The sequence below is a fragment of the Schistocerca nitens genome, chromosome 4 (genome assembly GCF_023898315.1).
Source record: "Schistocerca nitens isolate TAMUIC-IGC-003100 chromosome 4, iqSchNite1.1, whole genome shotgun sequence".
In the NCBI taxonomy this organism is placed as follows: domain Eukaryota; kingdom Metazoa; phylum Arthropoda; class Insecta; order Orthoptera; family Acrididae; genus Schistocerca; species Schistocerca nitens.
In genome coordinates, this window is record NC_064617.1 from 690,949,861 (window position 1) to 690,962,270 (window position 12,410).

At 39.7% G+C, this 12,410-nt stretch overlaps 1 protein-coding gene across 1 annotated transcript in view; it reads right to left on the reverse strand.

Moving 5' to 3' along the window:
• LOC126251911 (zinc finger protein 239-like) overlaps positions 1-12,410 on the reverse strand; it is an 81,633-nt gene that overhangs the window by 17,289 nt on the left and 51,934 nt on the right. The window contains exon 4 of the mRNA XM_049952642.1: positions 3,995-4,279. Within this exon, the coding sequence (XP_049808599.1) occupies positions 3,995-4,279 (285 nt within the window). The remainder of the gene's footprint in view (positions 1-3,994; positions 4,280-12,410) is intronic.

Below are 12,410 nucleotides of genomic sequence, written 5' to 3' on the forward strand. Positions count from 1 at the left end.
CATATGATAAACACTCGATAAGTTTTTGTAAACGCGTGAGTTGAGCGAAAACATGGCTCCCTATAAATTACGGCAGGAAGTTTTGTACGCAACTTTATCGACTTTAGGTCCACGTACTAAATAAACTTCCCTCTCCTCGTCCTTACAAAAAACTACACATTACTGTTTTAATAACCTATTGCATCACCCACACGGCATTGACACTGTGTGAGCGTTGACCTCAGTGATTACGTAACTGCTTATCGCTCTCTGTTTACAAACACGACAAGCGCAGACGCGTGCTGCTATAAAGACTACTGTAGCACGCGTCCGGAATAACATCCCAGACTCTAGCCGGAAACAGCAAGATGCACATCGAGAACCGGGGAGCTCGCCGTGTAAATACAGTAAGAAATATATTCTCGCCTGTATAGGCGATTACCTGTCAGGACCTAAGGTTAACGTTTCAATAACCCAACTGACAAAAAGTTACATGAAATGGTATTTCCATCGATTCTTCCACAGCTATTACGTGATACACGAATGATACGCTTGCCCACAGACAAAATTTCATATTAAAAAAAGTCAATAGCACGTATGTTTCACTTATGTTCTTCCTTTGACTTTAATTTTGTATTAATGGAACAAGTGTGAAAATACTGATAGTGTGGTGTTGAGAATCTTAACACAAATTACTGAATCTACATTTATACTCTACACGCCACCCAACGGTGTGTGGCGGAGGGCACTTTACGTGCCACTGTCATTACCTCCCTTTCCTGTTCCAGTCGCGTATGGTTCGCGGGGAGAACGACTGCCGGAAAGCCTACATATGTGCTCGAATCTCTCTAATTTTACATTCATGATCTCCTTGGGAGGTATAAGCAGGGGAAAGCAATATATTCGTTACCTCATCCAGAAACACACCCTCTCGAAACCTGGACAGCAAGCTACACCGCGATGCACAGTGCCTCTCTTGCAGAGTCTGCCACTTGAGTTTGCTAAACATTTCCGTAACGCTATCACGCTTACCAAATAACCCTGTGACGAAATGCGCCGCTCTTCTTTGGATCTTCTCTATCTCTTCTGTCAACGCGACCTGGTACGGATCCCACACTGATGAGCAAAACTCAAGTACAGGTCAAATGAGTGTTTTGTAAGCCACCTCCTTCGTTGATGGACTACATTTTCTAAGGACTCTCCCAATGAATCTCAACCTGGCACCCGCCTTACCAACAATTAATTTTATATGATCATTCCACTTCAAATCGTTCCATACACATACTCCCAGATATTTTACAGAAGTAACTGCTACCAGTGTTTGTTCTGCTGTCATATAATCTTACAATAAAGGATCCTTCTTTCTATGTATACGCAATACATTACATTTGTCTATGTTAAGGGTCAGTTGCCACTCCCTGCACCAAGTGCCTATCCACTGCAGATCTTCCTGCATTTCGCTGCAATTTTTTAATGCTGCAACTTCTCTGTATACTACAGCATCATTTGCGAAAAGCCGCATGCAACTTCTGACACTATCTACTAGGTCATTTACATATATTGTGAAAAGCAATGGTCCCATAACACTCCCCTGTGGCACACCAGAGAATAATCTAATGTCCGTAGACATCTCTCCATTGAGAACAACATGCTGTGTTCTGTTTGCTAAAAACTCTTCAATCCAGCCACACAGCTGGTCTGATATTCCGTAGGCTCTTACTTTGTTTATCAGGTGACAGTGCACAACTGTATCGAACGCCTTCCGGAAGTCAAGGAAAATGGCATCTACCTGGGAGCCTGTATCTAATATTTTCTGGGTCTCACGAACAAATAAAGTGAGTTGGGTCTCACATGATCACTGTTTCCGGAATCCATGTTGATTCCTACAGAGTAGATTCTGGGTTTCTGAAATTACATGATACGCGAGCAAAAAATATGTTCTAAAATTCTACAACAGATAGATGTCAGAGATACAGGCCTAGAGTTTTGCACATCTGCTTGTCGACCCTTCTTGAAAACTGGAACTACCTGTGCTCTTTTCCAATCATTTGGAACCTTCCGATTCTCTAGAGACTTGCTGTACACGGCTGTTAGAAGAGGGGCAAGTTATTTCGCATACTCTGTGTAGAATCGAATTGGTATCCCGTCAGGTTCAGTGGACTTTCCTCTGTTGAGTGATTTCAGTTGCTTTTCTATTCCTTGGACACTTATTTCGATGTCAGCCATTTTTTCGTTCGTGCGAGGATTTAGAGAAGGAACTGCAGTGTGGTCTTCCTCTGTGAAACAGCTTTGGAAAAAGGTGTTTAATATTTCAGCTTTATGCGTATCATCCTCTGTTTCAATGCCATTATCATCCCAGAGTGTCTGGATATGCTGTTTCGATCCACTTACTGATTTAACATAAGACCAGAACTTCCTAGGATTTTCTGTCAAGTGGGTACATAGAATTTTACTTTCGAATTAACTTAACGCTTAATGCATAGCCCTCCTTAAGCTAACTTTGACACCGTTTAGCTTCTGTTTGTCTCCACATCTAGAAGAGATAATTGTGAAGATTCAAGATGACTCTTGAGGAACTCACAGCTTAAGAGAGCCATAATTGACAACATAAGTGTGCAAAATCTGTATTGGTATAGTGGGTCACTGAAAGGGATAATAATTAAATGTGAAGTATACCTTGTTTAAGTCACCCTATACCACAGAATTTTCTGCTGTGATAACGACTTGCTAGTGTGTGATATTGATCTGTCCATCTCTCCCACCTTGAAATTGTGGTTGTGATAACAGACTGACCTGAAGCGTAGCCAAGGTCTGTGTTAGGTTGGAAGACTGTGTTTTAAGGTTGATAATGTGCAAGTGAAAACAGTGGAAAATACTGATCTTGCAGTTAAAAGTTGGCACTAGATCAAGTATTTATGCAATATTTGAAAAATACAGACAAATGTTTAACTACATATTGTACTGTCTGAAAAAAATATCCGTCTTGTGAACACAGTTGTTAAAACATTTGATAAATTTACATAATAGACACCAGATTGCATTTTTAGTAGTTCATGTTCGATATATGTGTGTAATATGCATCAATATACTCATCAGAGCCTGATCCATTACCTGTTTTCTGAAATTACACTATAGTTTTAGCTTTTATTATGAAAAATATGTTTAAATATGTCAAGAAAATTCCAGGCTACACTATAGGTCTACTTATTAGCACAACCTTTATTTGGCTTTCACATTCACTGGTTGCACCAATTCTGAACCGAGTATAAAATTTGTCCCAGAGCAAATTAGTGTTTTGGTTAATTTCTTGGAGCATAAGTACGAAATACATCCATATCATGAGACACAAGGTTCTTAGAACGAAATACGAATGTAGGTCAACAGATGCCATATGGCATCTAATATTAACTGCACTTTTTAGTTGCTACTTGTGACTTGTCACAGAAATCACAGTTAAGACTCAATAGCATGTTGTAAAGAAACGCAGTAGTATGAACTTAAGCCATCAGATGGCACATGGTGTTTAATGTTGACAGCGCTTCTTACTACTTGTCACTGAAATCCCAGCTAGACTCTGTAGCATGACACAAGGTTCACAGAAAGAAGTACAAAATTTGGCCAAAGATGGCACACTGCGTTTACTGTTAAACGCTACTTGCGACTCCTAGTTGTGACTGAAATCGTAGTTAGAGTCTGTAAAGTTGTTATTGTGATATTTGTAACAGATATGCGATTTTAGCTCACCCCTATTTCACGGAGTCTAGAAGATTTAAGAGCCGTATATTCCAGGTTACTGCATCTGCATTACGTTTAACAGCAGTCAATGAAAAATAACCAATAGATCCCAAAGTGTCAAATATTTGGGTGTTTATGTGCTCTTACACAGCAGCCACTGTTGGCTACAGACAGTTTTTTCTACACAGGAATTTACTATGATATAAAACCTTTCAAAGACATATAGCTTAATCAAAAAAAATAGTGATCGCCAGCAAACTGAATCAAAATAATTAAACACCTTGCAAGATGACAATGTAGTTGTACTGTGGCCATGCTGTTGCTGCTGCTGCTGCTGCTGAAGGTGTGATCTGGCATGCTCAGCCAATTTTGTAGCTGCAGCAAAAGCTCGAGGGCAGCAGGGGCAAGCAAATGCCCTTTCGTCCTCCACGCCACCATGTGTGCGGCGGTGGGCAGCAAGATGTGAAGAATGAGAGTAGGTCTTGCCACATTCTGAGCAGGAATATGGACGTTCTCCTGTGTGAGTACGTGAATGTTGTGCCAACTTTGATGATTCTGCAAATGCCTATGGAAAGAAGTTAATATGCAGACTTAAGTATCAGTGAGATATGAGACAATCTCACACACACACACACACACACACACACACACACACACACACACACACACACAACCTCCCTCTTAATGCAACACACGTCAGTACATATTACACAGGAGACTGCAATAATGGGCAAGTCTTACAATTGGGAGCAAAACTTGCCATGATAAAATTTGGTGGAGAATAGCCACACAAGGCTGACTTTAAAACTGTTCTGCCAGCTGAGCTACCTGTGAATGTGCACTGCCAACCGAGACAAAAAAATTAGTGTAATTACTTCTTGACTACTTAACATATTAAGCTGCTTAGCTAACCACATATTTTTATACCATTGGGAGAAAGTCTTTAGAAGAGTACTGCATGGACACAGCTCAAGAGTTTAGTTGACCCCAAGTTCCATGCTGTAATTTCATTGGCACATGCTGTCAAATCCCTGGGAATAAAACTTATATAATGAATTCCAATAACATATCAGATATTTACTGCTTTGCGATAAACTTGCATGATGCGTCCACATGGTGCCTTTTTCTGTCCAACCTTCCTCATGTGGGTGAAATTGTAAGCTACCGCTTCTGTTTTGCTCTTTTCTGCTGATGGGTAAGCCTGTGAGCCGAACATATAAGTGAAAAATTTTGCACAACTGATTTTACAACACTAATTTGTCACCCTGACACTTATACACACTCCAGAAGGGTAAGCTTATCCTTTGCTCTAAGTGAGACATCAACTAGTCATATGCAAATCTGGTTGGTTTCTAACCATATCCTCAGTATATGCTAGAATGTTCAGACGTACTGACCTACAAACACTGCCTCCACCAGGTGGTTGCAAACATGAAATACACAAATAACGAGATAATAAAATGAAAAAGGAAAGTACTAGCTATGAAATGATACACTCAGTAGTGTTAAATTCTTTACTCTTCTGCAATTTACTCTATACAAGATTACACAGTACGAGCAACATTTTAGTTCTGCCTATTCACATTTGGCAATCGCTCTGTCTGGCACTGTCCTGCGATATATTCACGGTCGTTAATTCAAGCATGGAATACTGACATCAGCTATGGCAATTGCAATTATATTTAGAACTACACTCGTGACTAGCAACGTGAAGCCTCAGCATAGAACGAAAAAGAAACGTGATCAGCAATTTACTTTACTTCCCTAACCGCCGTTGCGAATGTACGACCACTACAGTGATCTAACGCTTATCGCTGCAAAGGTTCTCGCCTCAGTGAGATAACATAAATTCTACCTCACCGAAAGCTTCGTAGGCACCTCCACGGCTGCCGTGGAACACCAAATGATCCTCAGGCTCTCGCTACAAGTACTCTGTCCCAGTAACGAGGTCGCACACCTCGCCAGGACCAACCTCTCTCGTCGACGCCCCCAGAACAAGTGTTTCAGAGTCGCTACGGTTTTTTGTAGCTCCTGTTCTTTTTTCTTCCCCCCTTTAATGTGCGTGGCCAATCATGTTGCTGGAAGGTGTTCGTTTCTGAGCACTGACCAATCTCAGTTTTGCAATTGACCAAAGCTTCTAGAAGTTTCCAGACTGTTCCAGAAGCTTCCGCTCCGGCCGTTAGGAAAACCACCTACATGCCGCCACGCGTTTTGTGAACGAGCCCCTGTGTCTTTTCCTTGTCCTCAGCCACGTGGCTCCCGCTAAGCAGCGGTCCACCCACCTAGGGTTTCCAGGAGCTTACGTTCGCTGTTGTCTTCAGCTCTTCAGGCCTGCCTGCCTTGGTTGTGTCTTTCCCGTTCTCCTGCCAGCCTCCCGTCTCCGTGCGCTTCACTATCATCCAACGTGCAGATATTCTGTTACAAATTAAGATCCCTAGCCAATGTCAGTATCGTTAATGGTTTCCTGTCTCGATGTTTACTATTAAAGGGTCTTCTTTCCGGAGTGGTAGTTGTAATTTCGCTCAAAATGATGTACCTTACAAAATGCAATTTTGCTTGTATTATCTCGATTTTGTTTATTTACATAAATTTACTACTGTTTATTTTGCCAGATAGTTATACATCCACTATTATGATGTATTTAGGAGGAAAACAAATAAAATAGACACTGTCAATTGTTGCCTAATAAAACAGGGTGTCCCACATAACACCAGTATGCCTCACGTACCAGTTAATCATCTCTAGTCGAATTGCCTATGAAATGGCAACACTGCCTCAAACATTGGCTGCTTTACACTGTGTATTTTTATGTAAGGAGCTCGCTAAAAAGCAAAGTGTATGCTGACAATCCTCATACAATAGACAATCTTGGATGGAACATAACTAGAGAAACTCACATTGATACTATCATCTATTCATTTTCAGTTAGTTCACTGTTACTTGAATCTCGGGTGTGAGGTGTACTAGTTTTATGTGGAACACACTGTATTATTGTTTCTAGTTTCAGTGTATGCTGCAACACAATACTGCATAGTAAACAAATGGCATTTCCTTTCTTGTGTGACATGGTTGGATGCTAATCACAGCTCCACTGTCACTTTGTTTCATGAAAGTTGCAAGTGGGGTTTTGCAAAATGGCAGCCTTCGGGCTATGTGCAATTGCATGTGTGGGAGCTCACTCACAAGTATTTGAATACATTTGGTTATTTTTATTTGTCAAACACCCTGATACCATGCAAGTGGAAGTGGAAGCTAGTTGGTAATGGATCAAGTCTTTGCATAGTTTACAGAATGCTGATCAGAAAAATTATAAATGAGGTACACAAATGAATTTACAAAACAAGAAAAATATTGAGACAGTATAAAAATAAATTACACATTGTAGATAAAACTTCTCAACTTGAATACTTTGAGTGGATCACTTTTTTAATTGTACTGGAAGCCTATTGAAAATGAAATCTGCTGTACAGCTGCACACCTTTCTGTACTACCATAGCAAAGCATTATCTAAGTGCATATCTTTTTCCATCAAGTGTTCACTAAATGTTTTGCATTTTCTTCTTATGAGTCAATACTGAAGATGATTAATTCCATAATGAAATATATACATGAGATGGCAGAGTTAGGATTCCAAGGCACCTGAACAATAGCCTACAAGAAGTGATTCTTTAAATTTTCCTGGTGTACTGAATGTTTGATGAGGTTTTGAGATTGCAGCTGGATCATGCTGACTTCTTGCCACAATATTTCGGCTGGCAACCATCCAGCCCTCTTCAGGCAAGTGTCTGCCACTCACCTGAAGATGGCGGGATGGTTGCCAGCAGAAATACTGTGGCAAGAAGTCAGCATGATCTGGCTTCAATCTGAAATCTCATCAATAGCCTACAAGATCACAAACTGATACTACATATCTGTTGTCTGACTGCCCATTTCTGAGTGTTTCTTATAGTGAAAAAAGCAGCATTCAGTTTCTGCACAAGATATTGAATGTGATTCAAGACAACTTTCCATGTATCCTCAGTCATAAAATTTTTAAATGGTCTACTTCACTGACTGTTTGCCCATCTTGGGAAATCAGATTATTTTTAGAAGAATTACATGTCAGAAATTGTGTGTATCATGTCTTGTTGCAGGTAACAGTTAATCTTTTCTCTGAATGCCAATTGCCAACATTGCTGACTAACCCTTTTCCTTCCGGGCACATGGAAATACGTTCCAAACTTTTGCTCAATCCCTACATGATGATTTTTCCCCTAGTTGCAAAAAAGGAAACACACACAGTACACTCAATACATTTTTTAAAATTATGGAATGACTATGACATAAATTTCATAAATTTATTATGCAAGGCTCTTTAACAGAAACAAGCATAAGGCATGAAATAAAACAAGCTTATTACTCTTAAATAAGAACATGAAAAAAACCACACAAAGTACAAAGAACACATTTTTTTATGTGCAACAACTCTCTCAAAGCTGATCATGTAAGACACTTGCATAGAAACATAAGAACGTAGAATTATGGCTCTTAAGCAGGAACATATAAAAGAAACAATAACATCAGAAATGTAAAAAGACAAAATTTAAATAGCTTTACTCACAACTCCCAGATATTCATTTTTATTGAGATCCAAAAAACACAAAGTATTTTCTTTAATTTCTCTTTTTTGAAGCTGTTTAATTCTGCTTTGGATAGGTTTTCCTCCTCAGAGGCAACCAACCAAACTAAGCCAACAGTCAAGATCAAGGGTAAGTATTTTGACTTACGTATGTGCCCTATAGTGTGTTCCTTTATTTGATTTTTTCCTTCTGTATTCAATTCACTTGATGTGATAGCTGTAGCTGGAGAAGCTGTTCGATTACTCTCTCCTATGGCACAGATCATTAAAAAAAACCATGAGCTGATTTCATTACTTGATCATAAGATCGTTTCATGCTGTCCCAGCATACTTGAATTCAAAGCATTAAGTTTGTTGAAAATACTGGAAGAGTTCCCCATCTCAGAACAGCAAATGAGGTTTTAGGAGATTCACAGTAACCAAACTTATCATCATTAGTTTCACAAAATGCAAGTGTTTGTCTTCTAAAACTCTGGTAAGTATCTTCCCTTTGGAAAGCCAATGGATTTTGCTGTGGAATAACACTATGATCCGCATCCATTTCTTTACAAAGTTTCTCAAACAGTCAAGATTTTCAAGGACGAGTTTCTACATTATTGATAACTGAAACAACCGTTTGAATGGCATCACCTAAACCATTTCTGTCTGTAGTCTTCAACATCAGAGATAGTATGTAAAAAGCAATGAGTAGTTATTACTGATGGGTTTTTATTCTGCACAGAAGTTAGAAGCACCTTTGTATTTTCCCTCATTGTAACTATGCCATCAGTACATATAGCAAAGCAATCCATCAACCTTGAGTCCATTATCTTGAAAGAAACTCTGAACAGCAGCATATACACTGAAGAGCCAAAGAAACTTACACCTGCCTAATATTGTGTAGGGCCCCCAAGAGCACGCAGAAGTGCCGCAACATGATGTTGCTTGGATTCTACTAATGTCTGAAGTAGTGCTGTAGGGAATTGACACCATGAATCCTGCAGGGCTGTCCATAAATCTGCATGAGCACGAGCGGGTGGAGATCCCCTCTGAACAGCACATTGCGAAGCATTCCAGATATGCTCAATAATGTTCACGTCTGGGGAGTCGGGTGGCCAGCAGAAGTGTTTAACTCTGCAGAGTGTTCCTGGAGCCACTCTATAGGAATTCTAAACATGAGGGGGTGTCACATTGTCCTGCTGGAATTGTCCAAGTCTGTTGGAATATACAATGGGCATGAGTGGATGCAGGTGATCACATAGGATGCTTACATACGTGTCATCTGTCAGAGTAATATCTTGAAGTATCAGGGGTTCCATATTACTCCAACTACACGTCCCACACCATTACAGAGCCTCCACCAACCTGAACAGTCCCCTGCCGACATCCAGGGTCCATGGGTTCACGAGGTTGTCTCCATATCTGTACATGTTCATCTGCTCAATACTATTTGAAACAAGACTCGTCCGACCAGGCAACATGTTTCCAGTCATCAACAGTCCAATGTCAGTGTTGGTGGTGCTCAGGCGAGGTAAAGTTTTGTGTTGTGCAGTCATCATCAAGGGACACGAGTGAGCCTTCAGTGCCGAAAGCCCATTTCGATGATGTTTCATTGAATGGTTCACACGCTGACACTTTTTGATGTCCCAGCACTGAAATCTGCAGCAATAGGCAGAACGATTGCACTTCTGTCACACTGAACAATTCTCTTCAGTCGTCGTCGGTCCCGTTGTTGCAGGGTATTTTCTGACCGTAGCAATGTTGGAGATTTGATGTTTTACTGGATTGCTGATATTGATGGTACACTTGTTAAACGGTCGTACAGGAAAATCCCTACTTCATCGCTACCTCGGGATGTTGTGTCCCATCGCTTGTGCGCCGACTATAACATAACATTCAAACTCGTTTAAATTTTGATAATCGGCCATTGTAGCAGCAGACTGCGCCAGACACTTCTTGTCTTATATAGGTATTGCTGACTACAGCGCTGTCTTCTGCCTGTTTACCCATCTCTGTATTTGAATATGCATGCCTATATCAGTTTTTTTGGCACTTCAGCGTTTATCAGCTCCAGTGGGGATTGTTTCCAGTTCTCAACAAAACAGGTATTGCTCAATAACTGCTGATTTAAAAAAAAAATCTCTCAAAAGGTAATAACTAAGTGTTTTTAGAAATGTCACTGTTTTCATGTAACTGTAGTGCAAATTACATGTTAAGTTTTCTCTAATGTTACTCTGAATATCAACTAACATGCCCACAATGCAGTGATTATCTATATCATTTGATAGAAGTATTTTTGAAATCTATTCAACTGCTTCCTGTCCCAACACAGTAGCAAAAATTTCTTTACATGCGAGTAAAATAAGCTAGCCGACATGTTGGTGTTTCTGTTCCTTGGCACTCATTTCAGAAATTTTGAATGATGCCAGAAGGACTTCACCTGAGAGTTTAACTCTCATTTCCATCATGACAGAAGATGAATGGAAGTACACATATGTTGAAAATACTCTCGTGGTTGTTGATAGATGCTGTCATGGTGTTGTTGGCAATGCCTTTTCAGCTTGTTATGTACCATAAACCCATTTGGCAACACCACATTACACCAATCATTTTGATGTAGGCTTGCTCGCCTCATCTGTCCACGTAAATCTGAAATTTATATATTCTTTACAGTGACAGTAATACTGGAGCTTGCTCGATACTGGGTTTACATTTTTCTGGTTATCAGATGACAAAGATAGCACAATTTTTGTTCTCTTTCAAATATTAGTATATTCATCACCACTCTCCTCCAACGTAGAAAAGCTGAAAAAGTTGAAGGCTTTCTTTTCCCCCATTAAAAGGGCAAGTTCAAAAGTAAAGCACACATGCTTTTAAAACACAAACGAAACAATTAAGAAGATTGGGCAAAAAGTATATCAAAGTACAATCCTTAAGCTTCAGAGTCATGTATTTCTTTTTCAACATATGTGCTATTATGACTAACACATTTTTCTCAAAGTGTGCCAAGTTTTCTTATTTCATCACTGAAACATTATTCCGACTTTTCTCGAATCCAGGACTTGACAGTTGCCTTCATCTCACTGTTTGAGGTGTAATGATTACCCTTGGTGTCTCTCTTGAGTAGAGGGGAAAAAATGAATAAAAAAACACAAGACTGAGGATGTAAGGAGGGCTTGGAACCAGTTGAACTTTCATATTTTGCAGAGCCTCTTCAGCTGCATGTAACATGTGGTCAAGCACTGTCAGATTGCCAGATTATTGGTGCTAGGCTGTGTCTAATACAACAAACTTGACGTTAGGGGGTTTTAGAGTCACTATGCACTAAAGAATTTTCTGTTATTCCTTATAACAGACAATCAGTCATGTAAACAGGTGGGAGCATCCCAAAACATAATCTGAAGCTTTTCTTCTTTTTTTTTCCTTTTTTTTGGTGGGTGGTTCTGTTTTGAACTTCTTTGTTTGAGAAGAAGATGGGTGTCGATATTCAATGCTCTGCCTATTTATTTATTTACATGTCTAGTTCTGTAGGACCAAATTGAGTGGCAAATCTCCAATGTCCTTGAATGTGTCAGTACATGAAATTACAACATAAAAGTAATAACAGATAAAATAAAACGTTTATGAATCCAAAAAAGTCAAACCATACATTTAAGTAAGCGCAATAAACAATGTAACATGAGAATTAGCTTAATTCTTCAAGGAACTCCTCGACAGAATAGAAGGAGTGACCCATGACGAGACTCTTCAGTTTTGATTTCAAAGCGCGTGGACTGCTAAGATTTTTGAATTCTTGTGGCAGCAGCAGTATACTGCACACCTTTCTGCACAAGAGTTAAGGAAGTGCAATCCAAATGCAGATAGGATTTCTGCCTAGTATTAACTGAGTGAAAGCTGCTAACATTGGGAATAAGCTGAAATTGTTAACAAGATACTACAGTAAAGAATATATATAATGAGAGGCCACTGTCAGAATACCCGGACTAGTGAACAGGGGTCGACAAGAGGTTCGTGAACTTACACCACTTATTGCCCGAGCTGATTAATACTGACCCAAAAATATCCTTTGGGAATGGGAAGAGTTACTCCAAAATATAAT